A 17,005-nucleotide genomic window follows, 5' to 3' on the forward strand; every position below is an offset into this window, starting at 1 on the left:
TAAACTAGTAAAACAACAACAACAAAAAGGAGAATATTGATTATGATGGCCAATGTCCTAGAATAATACAAGAATGGTGGCTTTATTTTAACTTTTTTAACCCCATGAAGTTCTTTACTGTTAGGCATAGCAGGTGAGCAGATGGCTCCAGTCTTTCAAACATTTGCATCTCTTTAAAAAGGGAACTCACCTAAGGTATAAGATAACTCTGGAAGAATATGATAAATTTCAGAGCATTGAATTTAACCAAAGTCTGTTATGCAATCACAAATGAAGCAAAACAATTCCAAGAAAGCCAGAGATGAAGCAATACTTAATTTCAAAATGTAGCATTACCAACTGTGTAATGCAACATGCCTACAAAGAAGTCTATTTAAGGTCTGGTATGTACCGACTTTGAACCTACAGCAATTTCGATTCATAAAAGTGACGCAATATGTTAAAGGGACAGCATGACAAGACAGCAATGCAATGCAAGCTCAAACACTTTAATGAGTTTGAGGGCCTCTTCAGATGTCAGGATTGGGTCAGGTAAGTGTAACATATAGAATTACACTAAAATAGGCAGGAAGTGTTTTGTCACGTGATCTGTCAGGGTATATAAGCATGCCTGCGCAGATGTCAGCGTTCACACTCAGGACCTTGCCTTGAGCAGCAAACCAAACTCACTACCCCTGACACCATGAGCTACTACGGCAGCTACTACGGAGGCCTGGGCTATGGCTACGGAGGCTTCGGTGGCCTGGGCTATGGCTATGGATGTGGATGTGGCGGCTTCCGCAGACTGGGTTCTGGCTGTGGCTATGGAGGCTACAGATACGGCTCTGGCTTTGGAGGCTACGGATGTGACTCTGGCTTTGGAGGCTATGGATATGGTTCTGGCTTTGGAGGCTACGGATATGGCTGCTACCGCCCATCATACTATGGAGGATATGGATTCTCTGGATTCTATTAAACTACTGCCCCAGCAACACAATATCTGAAATTATAAGAGGACTTTCCCAAAGCTGACTTCAATCATTGGACAACCAAGATCATGCTGGAGCTATTTGCACACAAGAATTTAACATCTCAGAATTTCAGGCAATCTTTTCTATGTGCACCCATATCTCTATCATAATCCTGGTATTCTCTACTTTTGCTTTTATAACTGGTTGAATTATCTATTTATCTTCCAATAAAACATTCTAATTTCAAAACACAATGTGGTTCCGTTTTGTTCATGAAACTCAATTATATGTAAGTGATGATGTCATTCAGAGAAGCTATCTCCCTGACTGAGAATCTATGATTTTCATATACCTCATAAACATGCATGCGGATAGATAAATACATCAATAGCTCCAAAGAATAATAATTCTAGATTGAAATGAAAAATAGAACTTCAGAATGGTTAGTAATCTCACATTTTTCAACATTTTGCTTTTATTTAGATAGTATTCAGATTTAAGTCAACAACAAAAAGCAATACCTACTTAACATGTCTTTATATATCAAGCATGTATGTTTTATTTAATTCAGGTCACATTTGTCAACTCACTGCGAATGTGTAATGAATCTTTCTATCCGTTCAAAATTTCTTTCTTTTATTGTAAGAGCAAGCAAATGGTGACAGATCAAACCATATTTCTAGGTTAATTATGAAAGTATATTATCTTTCCAAATTATTGTATTTGGTATAACCTCACCCTATCATACTCTTCTGCTCATTAATTTGACATTTTCATTGAACAACTCATATAACTATTAAATTAGTGTAGAGTTTTTTTCATATTGGTTTAACATATTTAACTCAAAACATTTTAGATATTTTTTTTCAACTGGCTTTTCTATTATCTTACTTAATCCTCATGGTATGATACAGCATTCTTCTTCACCATCACCATTATATTGAAAATTTTGCAACTTAACAAGGGAAAGAAACAAGACTTTAATATGAACTAATTATTTATTTATTTATTTATTTTATTTTTTTGAGACGGAGTCTCGCTCTGTCGCCCAACCTGGAGTGCAGTGGCGCGATCCTGGCTCACTGAAAGCTCCACCTCCTGGGTTCACACCATTCTCCTGCCTCAGCCTCCCGAGTAGCTGGGACTACAGGCGCCCGCCACCGCCCCCGGCTCATCTTTTGTATTTTTAGTAGAGACGGGGTTTCACCGTGGTCTCGATCTCCTGACCTTGTGATCCACCCGCCTCGGCCTCCCAAAGTGCTGGGATTACAGGCGTGAGCCACCGCGCCTGGGCAAACTAATTTATTTTTTAGCTTAAGCTGATGACAAGAACACTTTGATCCAAAGAGTTTTCTTACAAACCTGAATTTCAGTTAAACCACTCCCCTGATAAAAATAGGAAGAAGGTGGCATTTTGTTGATGAAAATTTTAAAAGATATAAATGAATATCAGCTTTTTTCTAAAATCAAAGGATATATTCAACAAACAACATAAAATCAAGATATTTTGTTTAAATGTCAAAACTTCTTAAATGTGTCTGATTGAGTCACACAGTAGCATTAAAAGTTGCTCTACTAGAACAGACATTAAATGGTAGCAGTTACATTCATTTCATCTTGTAGGTTAAACAACAATGACAGCAGCAAAAACACTCAGGAAACTTACACTAGCTCTAGTGGCAGAGTCAGGATCAGGGTTATTGCCAAGGTCTTCTGAATGCAGGTGCCACCATGAAGCCTTTATTCCCAGTATATTTTCTCCCTTCATGAACCCAAAAAGGATATCTTGAATGTTCTGCTCAGTTTCCATAAACATGACTGAATTTATGGGGGAAATGAAAATGGTTTCTTATAATCACTTTTCTATAATATTTTATTGTTCTGATTTAGAGAATTGAACCTCTTGATTTCAATGTTACCTTCATCTAGACTTCAACTGTAACCACATCTATATGCATATCTATAAGTATATATACATATGTATAAGTATACCTATATTTATCTGTATGGATATATCTGTTTCAAGGGATTAAAGTTTTCATTTGAAAGTCACAAAGTTAAATTTGCTGAGCCATGTGATATCAGCTATTCTTCTAGTCAGTTCAATCCGGATGTTATAGGATCACAATACGTAGAAAGGCAAGGTAGAGTTATGTGGTTCCATTATTTTGCACTTATTCATTCAGGTTAATAGTTTCAAAGTCAATGGACATGCCTTATAGAGCTAAAAATAAAAACACCCATCAATATGATTGTATTGAAAAACATTATGTATTATACTTTTATTCAAATGCATTATCAAATTTTATTACATCTTATTTTTTATTTAATATTTTTATCTGGGTTAAAGAAACATGTTTTGAATTTATAGAAAAATGTCTTTATCTTTCAAATAAAAGTTAATCACCCGGCCACTAGAAAACTTTATTTTCATTATTTCACACATCAACACAGGATCTGAGTTTCACAATTAACTCATGATCTTCCTGGAAAAATCTCCCAAAAATAGCATAACAGAGAACTAATTGTGCAAGTCCACTGAATTAAGTGAAAAAATCAGAAAAATAAGCATTTCTCAATTTCCAAAGTTAATCGCTATCCAAAAGATACTGTAATTGTTCTACTTTTTAATTAGGAAAAAAGCAGAAGTCTTTGATTGTTTTGGTTCATATATTTCACAGCATTCTATGATGATATATGTGCATGTATCGATATATGTGTATTTGTGTATCAATGAGATATATCTTATTATTTTGTTGTTTGAAAATACATAAGTAAAGCAGGGCGTATTTTATTAAATAATATTTTGTTTGTAAAAAATAATAAAAATTGCCTTTAATTTGTAAAATCTAATGGATGACATTTCTCTTGGAGATGGTTATAGGCATCAGAAACAGCAATGTACATTAGCCTTTCATGAGGGTTAGAAAATCTGGCGGGCTTACCCAAGAATTAATGAGATTCTTAAACTAGTTAGACTTACTTATTATTGCTTGTCTTCAACAACTACTTATTGAGAATTTAAAAATTGTCCAGTTTTCTTTTTCAGAACGAAAATAAAGGTGGAATGAATTTTGATAAAGGAGAAAACAACCACGGCAAATATTGAGTTGAATATTCCTTTAAAACCTGAAAGCCATTTTGAGTGGATATTCCGCATGAGATGTGCACTACATGTTGAGGCGGGCAAAATTCATTCTTTCATTTATCCAACAACGTTTTTGGAAGAACAGTGAACAAATCAAGTTGAGAAAATGCTTTATCAAAAACGTTGCTTATAAACCTCACGACAAAGCAAAACAGAAAACAAAGCAACAAAAAATACCCTTGGCAAAATGTTTACAGTCTTGTAAAGCAAAGCACTGCTTAAAGACCCAAGTCCAATATATGGTCATATTCTGGTGGAGCTAAACTTGGACTTGATTTACTGTCTTCCCAGAGTAAGTATAGAAAATCGGTGGAGAATGGCCAGCCCTCCTCACATCCTTGCTTCCTATCTCAGTTATTTCACCAGTGCACATCTGCATTTGAGATTTTCAAGGTATCAGAATTGTAAGAGACTGTTAGATATATTATATGACTCTAAGAGTCATATAAACTATTGTTCAAAAATGTGTAACTTTAATAAACAAATAATGTCTTTTGTTTGCTGGTTGAGACAAAATAAGAAGGTGAGGCACACAGAATTGGAAAAGAAAACATAAGGATAAAAATATTGTGATAAAATTAAATATATAGGTAGAAGGATAAAATATTGATTGGAAAAAAAATGGATAAGAACAAATACCTACGTAGCACTAGTACATATCGGGAATGAATACAGCATAAAATGAAAAGGTTTGATAAAGAGAACGGATATATACATAGTGAGGAAGACTAGGAAGTGGAAGACAAGTGGTATCTGTAAAGCATGAAGCCAAGATCATCTGAGTAGCCTAGGTAATACTTTATGTAGAGCCAGTTCTGGAAAATTGTGTAACGGTAAAAATAGAAATGATTGTTTTCGTGTGTGTGTGTATGTTTTAGACAGTTTCACTCTGTCACCCAGGCTGGAGTGCAGTGGCACGATCATGGCTCACTGCAGCATCAACTTCCCAGGGATCAAACAATCCTCCTGCCTTAGCCTCCCAAGTAGCTGGAACCATAGGTGTGCACCCTCACATCTGGCTATTTTTTTTTTTTTTAATTTTGTAGAGACAAGGTCTTCCTATGTTGCCTAAGCTACTCTCAAACTCCTGGTGATATAGTTTGGCCATGTCCCCATCCGAATCTCAACTTGAATTGTGTCTCCCAGAATTCCCATGTGTTGTGGGAGGGATTCAGGGGGAGGTAATTGAATCATGAGGATTGGTCTTTCCCTTGTTATTCTCATGATAGTGAATAAGTCTCATGAGATCTGATGGGTTTATCAGGGATTTTCACTTTTGCTTCTTCCTCATTTTCTCTTGCCGCCACCATGTAAGAAGTGCCTTTCACCTCCTGCCATGATTCTGAGACCTACCCAGCCATGTGGAACCGTGAGTCCAATTAAACCTATTGTTCTTCCCAGTCTCAGGTATGTCTTTATCAGCAGTGTGAAAACAAACTAATACACCTGGGCTCAAGTGATCCTCCCACTTTGGCCTCCAGCATTACAGGGGTGAGCCACTGTACCCTACCTGAAGAGAATATTTTTGAACAGTTGGTCAGGCTGGTGTAACAGTGAGTTTGTTCTCTTGAATAGTATCTCGGTTTCTGGAAGAACTTTTGTTATGCTGATAAGCCAAAACAATGTTTTGCAAGCTGATATAGAAAATTAAAGTAGTTTTATATTATGCCTACATACATATTTCCATTACTTTGTATTTACCACAGCTGATCAGAAAATTTATTTATTCAAAAGTTCCTTTTCTTTTGAAGGAGGAATAGCCTTAATTTCTCAACCCAGTAAAGATATTTGATATTTGAAGGCTTTACTAGATTTAAAAGTTTTAAACTTGATCAATGTATTTGAATCTAGGGGGAGGTAAAATTGAACAATCTAAGGAATGGTATAAAAATGAGAAATGAGAAAAAATTTAATAAAAACACAGTATCAAATACGATTAATTCAATATGCTTAGTGATGAAGAATTATATTTAGAATTTAAAAAAATTGTGTAACTTTGAAAATGCAGACTATTTTGTCATTAAAAAGAATGTATCGGCTGGGCACAGTGGCTCACGCCTGTAATCCCAGCAGTTTGGGAGGCCAAGGCGGGTGGATCACCTGAGGTCAGGAGTTCGAGACCAGCCTGGCCCACATGGTGAAACCCCGTCTCTACTAAAAATATAAACATTAGCTGGGAGTGGTGGCAGGCACCTGTAATCCCAGCTACTCAGCAGGCTGAGGCAGGAGAATCACTTGAACCCAAGAGGTGGAGGCTGCAGTGAGCTGAAATCACACCACTGCACTCCAGCCTGGGCAACAAGAGCAAGACTCCATCTTAAAAAAAAAAAAAAAAAAGAATGTAATAAGTTAAAGGGCATTCTAACCATGCAGCTAAGCCAGCTCAAAGATTTTAATGAGTTTGTATCTCTCCTTTTGCTAACAAACAGATTGATGATTTGCATCGAGTAAATAAATAAATTGGGATGCTGTAAAAGGATGGCCACATGTTTATCACATGTTCTGCTCAGGGTATATAAGCGTTCCCTAAATGTGCTGATATTCACACTCAGGACATTGCCTTGGACAGTAAATCCAAGTCACTATCTCCGACACCATGAGCTACTATGGCGGCTACTATGGAGGTCTGAGCTATGGCTGTCGGGGTTTTGGTGGCATGGGCTATGGCTACAGCTGTGGATGTGGCAGCTTCCACAGACTGGGCTATGGCTGTGGCTATGAAGACAGGAGATATGGCTGTGGCTACAGAGGCTATGCAGATGGCTGCTGCTGCCCGTCATGCTACAGAGGATATAGATTCACCGGCTTCTACTAAGCTGCTGCTCTAGTGATGCAGCATCTGTTACCTTGAGGGGATTTCAAAACAAGTTACTTACTTCTAAGATACAATGGGGGTAAAGGTGTAAATGTGTAAATGCTCCCATTCCAAAGGGAGAAATTGGCCAAAACAAAGGGGCTATAGACCCCAAACAAGTCCAAAACCCAGCAGGGCAGTCACTAAATATTACAGCTTCAAAATAATCTCCTTTTACTCCATGTCTCACACCCAGGCCACACTGATGCAAAGAGCAGACTCCCAAGGCATTGGGCAGCTCCACTTCTGTAGCTCTGCAGGGTACAGTCCTCCTGGCTGCTTTCACAGGCTTGCATTGAGAATCTACAGCTTTTCCAGGCACACAGTGGAAGTTGTTGGTGAATCTACCATTCTGGGGTCTGGAAGATGGTGACCTTCTTCTCACAGCTCCTCTAGGCAGTGCCTCAGTAGAGACTCTGGGTGGGGTCTCTAAACCCACATTTCCCCTCCATATTGCCCCAGCAGAGGTTCTCCATAAAGACTCCATGCTTGCAGCAGACTTCTGTCTGGAAATCCAGGCATTGTCATACATCCTCTAAAATCTAGGCAGGAGCTCCCAAGCCTCAACTCTTGCCCTCTGTGCACCCACAGGCTTAACACTATGTGAAAACCTTGGTAGCTCCTGGCTTGCATTCTCTGGACCATCAGCCTGAGATGTAACTGGAGCCCTTTTAGCCATGGCTGGAGATGGAGTGTCTAGGACTCAGGGCAACATGTCCCAAGGCTGCACAGAACGGTGGGGCCCTGGGCCTGGCCCACAAAATCATTTTTCTCTCCTAGGCCTCTAGGCCTGTGGTGAAAGGGCTGCTGCAATGGTCTATAAAATGACTTGGAGGCATTTTTCCATTGTCTTGGCTATTAACATCTGGCTCCTCTCTACTTATGCAAATTTCTGCAATAGGCTTGAATTTCTCCCCAGACATTGAGATTTTGTTTTCTATGATGTGGCTGGGCTGCAAATTTTCCAAACTTTTATGCTCTGTTTCCCTTTTATGCTCTGGACATGTAAGTTCCAACTTCAGATAATCTCTTTGTTCAAGCATATGAGGGTATGCTGTTAGAAGTAGCATGTTACATCTTGAATGATTTGCTGCTTAGAAATTTCTTCTGCCAGATACCCTAAATTATCTCCCTCAAGTTCAAAGCTCAACAGATCCCTAGAACATAGGCACAGTGCTGCCAATCTCTTTGCTAAAGCATAGCAAGTATGACCTTTTCTCCAGTTTCCAACAAGTTTCTCATCTCCATCTGAGACCGTCTCATCCTGGGCTTTACTGTCCATGTCACTATCAGCCTTTTGGTCACAACAATTTAACAAGTCTCTAGGAAGTTCCAAACTTTCCCCTATCTTCCTGTCTTCTTCTGAGCTCTCCAAACTATTCCAATCTCTGCCTGTTACTCAGTTCCAAAGTCATTCCACATTTTCAAGTATCTTTATAGCAATGTCCCTCTTCTCTGGTACCAATTTTCTGTATTAGTCCATTGTCCCACTGCTATAAAAAAATACCTGAGACTGGGTAATTTATAAAGTAAATAAGTTTAATTGGCTCACGGTTCTATGGGCTGCACAGGCTTCTCCTAGAGAGGCCTCAGGAAACTTTCAATTATGGTGGAAGGCAAAGGAGAAGCAAGCACATCTTCACATGGTCGCAGGAGACAGAGGTCAAGGGAGGTGCTACACACTGTTAAACAAGCAGATCCCGGGAGAACCCCTTCACAAGACAGCAGTAGGAGGATGATGCCAAACCATTAGACACTGCCCCCATGACCCAATCACCTTCTACTAGGCCCCTCCTCCAACAGTAGGGATTACAATTTGACATGAGATATGGGCAGGGACACACATCCAAAGCATTTCACAGAATCAATAGGATATACATAGATATACAGAAGAACATTTACTGTTAGGGAAGAACTCATGCAATTATGGAGGCTGAGAATTCTCATCATCTGCTGTTTGCAAGTTAGAGGCCCAGGAAAGCTGATCTAGTAGTTCTAGTCCAAACCTAAAAGCTAGAGAACAGGGGAGTCAATGATGTTAAGTCTCAATCTGAGACCAAATGCTCTAACCAGGAATGCTGATATGTGAGGACAGGAGAGGATGAAGATCCCAGCTCAGAAAGCCAGCTCCCTTTGCCTTCCCCATTTACTTTTATTTAGGTCTTCAACAGATTAAATGATGCTTACATACATAGGTAAGAGTGATGTTTACTCAGTCTCCAGATTAAAATGTGAATCTCTTCTGGAAAAACTCTCACAGACCACCCAGAAATATTTTACCAACTATCCTAGCATCCCTTAACCCAGTCAAGCTGACACTTAAAATTGAGTATCACAACATTCATATCATTAAAACTGTAATTAAAACACATTTGCTTCTCACAGATCTTATAATCTATATCCCCAAAACTTAAAGAGAAGTAAACTCTCTTTTTCTATGAATCTTTGCATTATATATAATCTTCCTTTATTCATAATTTTCTGCTTTCAGCTAGTTTGTTATGCATGTAAAATAAGCCTGACCTAAAAGTCCTTGATAAACTGGATAATAAAATATGAATTGTAGTCATTCAACTCATTTCACTTGTCTTTTTATAGGAATATTGTGTTCTTTATTATCATCATTATTATACGGAAGGATTTGTAATGCAGTAGGGACTATAAACACACAGAAACATCATTATGAGGCAAAATATTGTGTAGTTTCAACTGACTAAAAGTGTCATTTAATATTTAAATATATAGAAGTGTATATATATTTCAATATTAAGTAAATCAATATATTAAATATATAAATATATTTTATATTTCTGTGTTATTAATACTATTTTATTTATATTTCAATACATTATTGATAATTTGATATTTATATTTATATTAATTAATATATAGAAGTATATGTTTAAATATTAATGAAATATTCATTTATTTATTATATATTATATATAAAATATATAATACATACATATATAACATATACATTTTGTATATAATGTGTATATTTTATATATCTTGTATATTTCTATGTCATATCAATATCATTATATATACATATATGTTTCTCTCTCTCTCTCTCTCTATATATATATATATGAGAAAATAAATTTCAGTGAAACCTTATCCTTTCAAGAAATGGCCAAAACAATATTGTTTTTCTAAAATGGAATTTCAGGCAATAATATGTGCCTACAGATGTTTTGTATAAGCTCGCCAAATGTAATTAAATGAGGACAAAAATTAAATCACACAATTAAGGACCAGAAAGAGACATTAAAATTTTGCAATGCTGTATTCCAGCAGAATATGTCATTTTTCTTATAATTGGTGCCAAGACTAGGATCAGAATCATGCCATCCTGAGTCCCAGGTATTAGACGATACTGTGCAGACTCACTTTTTATGTATTTTCTTCTTGATTGTTGTCAGATAAACCATTATGAAAGTTCTGGTCATAGTTGCAAGAAGAGCTAAATTATCTCAACTGCTTTTATGAGGGTTAGTCCCTTTTCTTACATTAACATCGATGCTTCATTTTTATTGTTGTGATATAAAGAATTAAACCAATCAAATTTTAGTTTATCTGCTTCTGAATGTAACTAACCAATGAGCAACGTTAAAATTAGACTCTAAGTTAAAAACAAAACAAAGCGCCATGACCTCTTCTTTAAGTCAATGCTCTCACGGCATTCTGTGTCCTACAACAGCAGGCTGAACAGGGGAAATACAGCTAAGTAACTCTACGGGAGGTCAGCTATATTGTCTGACCCAGTAGAACAGGATTTCACTAGAAGTATTTTCTTCTCATTTGGGTAATGTCTCAGGGATAGTGTCCATGTGGCTGAAAAGCAGTAATCGATATAATTATTACTGCCATTGTTATTAGTATAATCAATATTATTATAATTTCATGCTGTTTAAGGTTGTATTGAATAATTTCTGAGCTGATATAAAATTTCTAACAAAAATTTCCTTATTTCCAGGAAACATGTGAGAACACTTTTCACTCTTCCATCTATCAACATGAGTAGAAAATAGGGTCATGAGCTAACAATTCTTAAAAAACAATAATGATCCAAATCTACTTTTGATCCAACAAACGAATAGAAAAAGAATAACCCCTCAAAGGAAATTTCATTGAGACTTTTTTTACTTGCATATACAGAAAAGAAATCAGATTTTTTACATATTCTTCAAACTGTTTTTCTAGTTTACACAGCTAGTGGACAAAATAAGCTATGCATGTCACAGTCATATGTTTTATTCTTTGAAAATACATTTAGTGTTTATTGTACTATCGAAGTTTCGCATTTGTGTCTCATATTATTTCCATATAGAGACAGTTTTATATATCAAAAACATACAAAATAGCCTTTAATCATGGTCACATGCTCTGACAGAGCTACACAAGAAAATGTGAAATTCTTAATGCTATGTAATTTATTCATAATTCTAAATGGTTCATTAAAAATGAATATATGAATTTTATCACTTGACTGATTTTCTGAAATGGAGAATAAAAATGGAATGAAATTGGGTTACAGTAACACAGATATCAAAGAGGAAGGCTAGTGTTGGGTTAAATGCTACTCTGACAGCAGGAATCTCGTTGGAACTTGTGTTCAGCTTTACAACACCTCCAAGAATAGCCAGTAAGTTGCTCATGTTATGCTATTCATGACCCTTGCATTGATGTCAAAGTCATGTACTTTAATCAAATAATATTTTTGAATGCCAACTAAATATGAGATTTTGTTTTGACACTCAGCAGGTCAGAGAAACATCACACTATAAAAAGAAAGTGTCACTTGAACAGAAAGTCATTATGTTTAGTGAAATAAACAGGCACAGAAAGAGAGGTATCACATGTTCTCACTCATAAGTGGGAGATAAAAAAGTTAATCTTATGAATGTAGAGAACAGAGTGATAGATATCAGAGGCTGGGATGGGTGTGTGGGTGCAGGAGAGAGAAAAGTTGAATGAAAGGTGTAAGTTCTATTGTAGAGTGATTATAGTTAACAACAATATATTGTATATTTCAAAGTAGCTAGAAGAGAGAGCTTGATTTATTCCCAACATAAAGAAATGATAAATATTTAAAGTGGTGGATATTTCAAATACTCTACCTTGAACATTATACATTCTATGCATGCAATTAAATATCACATGTATCTCATAAGTATGTAAAATATGTATCAAAAAATTGAAATAAAATAAAAATTTTAAAATGTGTCATTCAGCTACTCGTAAATCTCAAAAAAAATCTTAGTAGTATGATTATAGTCATATAAAACTGATACCTTTCTGGAGTTCCAAGTTTCAAGATATAGGTACATCTGGATGAGGCTTAATCAGGTATGGGGTAAGCCTTGGGCATTTCTAACTCTATGGGCTCAGCTGAGGAACTCTCTGGCCAACTGTCCCTAAAGAGCTACTCCTTCTTTTCTATATTTTTCACAAGTGTGCCTTAAATTTAGAGAATTTCTTGTTATGCTAAGTTGCACAAATATTTTTTAAATTTCAGATAATTTGAAGAGTTGAAAAATGTTTTAAACAAGAAACACTATAATCAATATCTTAGAAAGATCTAGTTGATATCTTAGGAAAAGCTGACTAAAAAGCGCTTAAAAACAAAACACAACAAAAATCATGGGCATAAAATAGTCAAAGACAAGGGCAAATATTGACTGTGGAGATCTAAATGGAAAGAATGAATGTTGATTTGAGTAAATAGGTTGTAGCCAGAACATTTTACCTACTTCGAACTTTTACCTGGATATAGTAATGAATCGTGAAGGAAAGGAAGTTGGGTGAAGTTTGAAGTAAAATCGGCAAAAGATACAAGAGAGATGAATTAATGACAAAAGGTAGAGAAAGAGAAAAAATTCTGTGTGGAGGCAGATTACAATCTTCATTTTTTGGTAACAGTGAGGTTAGAACATATAATGGAAAAGGGACTTGGGATATAAATAGAAAACTCTGGAAAGACTTCACACGAGATGGGCTTTTGATCCCTGTAAGAGTCTCTCCACTTGGGACTACAATTGTGCTGTGTTCTTAAAACAAAACAAATATTTTGCATGTTGGCGTGCAAAGCCCAAAACAAATATAACAATTGTGCATGATCAAAGTTTTAAAAGTCTACAAATTAGGTGACATTTGTTTCTTTCAGGTACATACACAGGTGAATCAAACCTTTCCTGCTTCTGATGCTACAAAATATGTGTGCTTTATGAAGAAACTGATGAATTTAAGAGTCTTGACCTTGGCTATTTCTTGAAATTTTGTAGAATCAATTATAACAACGTCCAAAAATGCTTGTGATGAGAATATATTTAAATAGAAATCAAGAATTTTTAATGTGACTGATGTTAAGTGACTGGTAATAAATAATTCTATTTGGGTTTGGTATGTCTTAGACTTTGAAGAAGCAGCAATCCCTTCTAATAAAATTAAAGCAACAAGCTCAGGGACAAGCTAACTAGGTAGCCAAAAAAGCTCAGGCATTCTTACTGAGTGTTGTCAGAGGACAATAGATTAACAAGCTGCCTCAGCCAAGTAGAATTCATGGAATGACACAAAAAGAGGGGCACATGTTTATTACATGCTCTGACCAGCATATATAAGTCTCCTTCTACACATGCTGGCATTCACACTCAGGATCTTGCCTGAATAGCAAACCAACTCACCACTCCTGACACCATGAGTTACTACGGAGGCCTGGGCTATGGCTGTCAAGGATTCGGTGGCCCGGGCTATGGCTATGGCTGTGGATGTGGCAGCTTCCGCAAACGGGGTTATGGCTGTAGCTATGGAGGCTACGGATATGGCTCTGGTTTTGGAGGCTACGGATATGGCTCTGGCTTTGGAGGCTATGGATATGGCTGCTGCCGCCCATCATACTATGGAGGATACGGATTCTCTGGCTGTTATTAAATGAATTGTTGAAATTGGAAGCAGAGGAGAAACCTCCAAATGTGTTTGGTCCTGTCCTGTGCTTTCATTCCAGAAAATCCATTCTGTTGTCTTCACCATCAATGGACAGATATTTATCAATGGTTAAGCCACTTCTATGAATACTAGTTGTTTTTTACTTTCGGAATCCGTCACCTGAAATCCTATTCGTGTATAGCCACTCTAGTTTGTTCTCCTAAATTTGCTTTGTTTTTCTTACCACCATTACCATCATATTATCTATCAAGATCCTAGCAAAAACTTGTATTTTGCTTTTATCTAATACATGAATTAAAGTATAAATATTTTGGTTCTTTTCAATGTTTTCATTGTTATTATTTAACATTTTATTTTGCAACTACTATGAAAAGTTTACTTATGAGGCAGTGAGATCTGTGGCTCCATAGTGGAATGTGATGAAAATCTTCCTAGTTCACCATGTTATGGAAGCTTGAGAACAAATAAGAGATCATATTAACAAGAGATACAAATAACTTGCCCCTGTCTATTTACTTAGGATGTCAACCCCTCTCAAGTGTCCCTCAAGTGTTCCTGGAATCACTAAGGACAGTGTCATTCTCATATTCTGCTGTGTAACACTGTTGTTAGCTGAATGTCTTCTTGGTACCACTGTCCTGGCCAGGCGTGTCTTTGCTTTTTTTCCACCTTCAGTTGAGGTTGTGGAAAGGAGATTGGGAAGTTTCACTCATTTCCTAGTCAGAACTACACTTTGTATTTAGCACCTCCCTGAAGGCCATTGTCCCATATTTGACTGATGCAACTCTCACTGGAATGTGGCACTGAAACCCAGTGGTACAATGCTGCACAAAAAATTGGAGGTAGTTTGCAAATGTGTTCTCCAATTCTGTGGGTTGTCTCTTCACTTTGCTGATTGTTTCATTTGCTGTGCAGAAGCTTTTTAACTTTATGTGATCCCATTTGTCCATTTTTGCCTTGACTGCCTGTGCTTACTGGGTATTACTCAAGAAATGTTTGCCCAGACCAACATCCTGGGAGTTTCTTATGTTAAGTGAAATAAACCAGGCACAGAAAGACAAATGTCACATGTTCTCACTTATTTGTGGGATCTAAAAATCAAAGCAATAGAACTCATGGAAGTAGAGAATAGAAGGACAGTTATTAAGGTCTGGGAAGGGTATTTGGGGTGGGAAGTGGGGCTGGTCAATAGGTGCAAAAAAAAAATAGAAAGAATAAATAATGACAGTACTTGATAGCACAACTAGGGGACTATAGTCAATAATAATTCAATTGTACATTTTAAAATAACTTGTAGAATTGGATTGTTTGTAACATAAAGGATAAATGCTTGGGGACAGGGCTACCCCATTTTCCATGACGTGATTATTACACTTGGAAAGCCTCTATCGAAATATCTCATGTACCTCATAAATATATGTACCTACTATGTCCCCACAAAAGTCAAAAATTAAAAAAAATTAAAAAAAAGAAAGAAAACTGGGGTAAGCCGGAGGGGTGCTTTCTGACTTTTTTTTGTTGCACCCTATTAGAGGCTCTTAATAGTCTATATAGCTTGTTGTGAATAGGTGATGACACAAAGTCACATGAGAATAATACACAGGAAGCTTTACTGATAAGAGCCCTTCTTGGCTCTCAACTCTGGCTTCACTTCTCAGTCAAGTTCAAGTAGCCCGGCTCGTTTTTCTCTAGGAATTTATTCTCATCCAAAAAAATTCTTCTGTTCCTTTCAGCCTTGTTTTACAAGTTCACCACCCTTAGCCAGGCATCTTGGAACACCAATAGTAAACACAGAACCCTCCTCTGCTATATTTTTCAGTTAACTTTCAAAGTAGTGAAAAAAGCCTGTTTCACCAGTTTGTCTGACATGACGAGGCATGTCTGAATCTGCTTATATTCAAATTTGGACCCCTACTATTTATCCTAGAAAATCTTTTTATCCTCTTGTAAATCTAGAAGAGGAACACTATTTTATAAATGGTTTCTCATAGAAAAAGTGTTACCTTTTTGTCTACACTATAGTTTCGATTTCAAATTTAGAAACTGAACAATGGATGCAAAAAAATGGAGAGAAGAAAAGAAAGAAGAAAGAAAGCCAAAAACAAAGCAAAATTCATAGTTTAAAGGCCCAATCACATTTAGAACACATTCCATGTTTTATGTTATTTTTTAATTGACTCAATAATGGTATGTATTTATGGGGCACAGAGTGAAGCTTTGATATATATTATGTATAATAATCAGATCAGGATAATGAGTATGGATAACTGATCTTTTATGAAGTTGAAATGAGAACCAGATATAATACCTGTCCAAGTGCTGTTAAACTGAAAGACAGTGATTCAAAGACCCTCCTGCAGATACCCTTTGCAAATACTTAATTTTGCTAGTGAGGTTTTGCAATCTAAGGTTTAGTATGTTCTAAATTCCTTGGACAAAATAGAAGAGTTAATTAATTATTAATTAAGCTGATTTTTAGCTTTAGCTAATTATTTTATGTTCTAACCAAAAAGAGCAGGAGAATAGCCTCTGTAGATTACAGGAACTATAGTTACTATTCTGTATGATTTCTATCTTTGATTTTTTATTGTCCTTTGTCAACTCTAAAACTTAACAATGTGTGAATTAGTCTGCATATTTATATCTTCTCTATAAGGGTTGTAAGTATATATAAAGCTTCCCTTTATAAACATATAAAAAATGGTGGCTGCTTTTAGAGAACAATTATTTAGAATGTACAATATGTGACTAGTCAACTTAATTTTCTCCAGACAGACATTATATATCCTACTAGAGATGACCTTGTAGACAGAAAATCTGTTACCTTTTTACTACAGCACAGTTTCTATTTCAAATTTGAAAACTAAACAAGGGAAGCAAAAACAGCAACAAAAATCATCCTCATTAGGTTTAAGTGCTGGCCTGACTTGAAGGTCTTTTTGATTTCCGATCTGAACAGTCCAGGTGCTGTTAAATTCGATTTGTACCCAGATATAATTTGTGATGCTCCTGAATGTCATGGCTTTTAAAAGTATATTGCAAAAGATGTTTTTATTCTTCATTAGATTGTTAAAGAATTGGAAGCTGGGAACGTGAAAGATATTT

At 36.3% G+C, this 17,005-nt stretch overlaps 2 protein-coding genes across 2 annotated transcripts; both read left to right on the top strand.

Annotated features, from left to right (window-relative positions):
- Positions 1 to 672: 672 nt before the first annotated feature.
- Positions 673 to 955, top strand: LOC105553653 (keratin-associated protein 19-3). The gene is made up of 2 exons (XM_011999775.1): positions 673 to 773; positions 864 to 955. Exons 1-2 carry the CDS (start codon positions 683 to 685, stop codon positions 953 to 955), a joined length of 183 nt encoding a protein of 60 aa, XP_011855165.1. The 5' UTR covers positions 673 to 682.
- Positions 956 to 6,694: 5,739 nt separating this feature from the next.
- LOC105553652 (keratin-associated protein 19-3-like) lies at positions 6,695 to 14,212 on the top strand. The gene is made up of 2 exons (XM_011999774.1): positions 6,695 to 6,785; positions 13,794 to 14,212. Exons 1-2 carry the CDS (start codon positions 6,695 to 6,697, stop codon positions 13,883 to 13,885), a joined length of 183 nt encoding a protein of 60 aa, XP_011855164.1. The 3' UTR covers positions 13,886 to 14,212.
- Positions 14,213 to 17,005: the final 2,793 nt, after the last annotated feature.

Source organism: Mandrillus leucophaeus, unplaced genomic scaffold, assembly GCF_000951045.1.
Source record: "Mandrillus leucophaeus isolate KB7577 unplaced genomic scaffold, Mleu.le_1.0 Scaffold600, whole genome shotgun sequence".
In the NCBI taxonomy this organism is placed as follows: Eukaryota; Metazoa; Chordata; class Mammalia; order Primates; family Cercopithecidae; genus Mandrillus; species Mandrillus leucophaeus.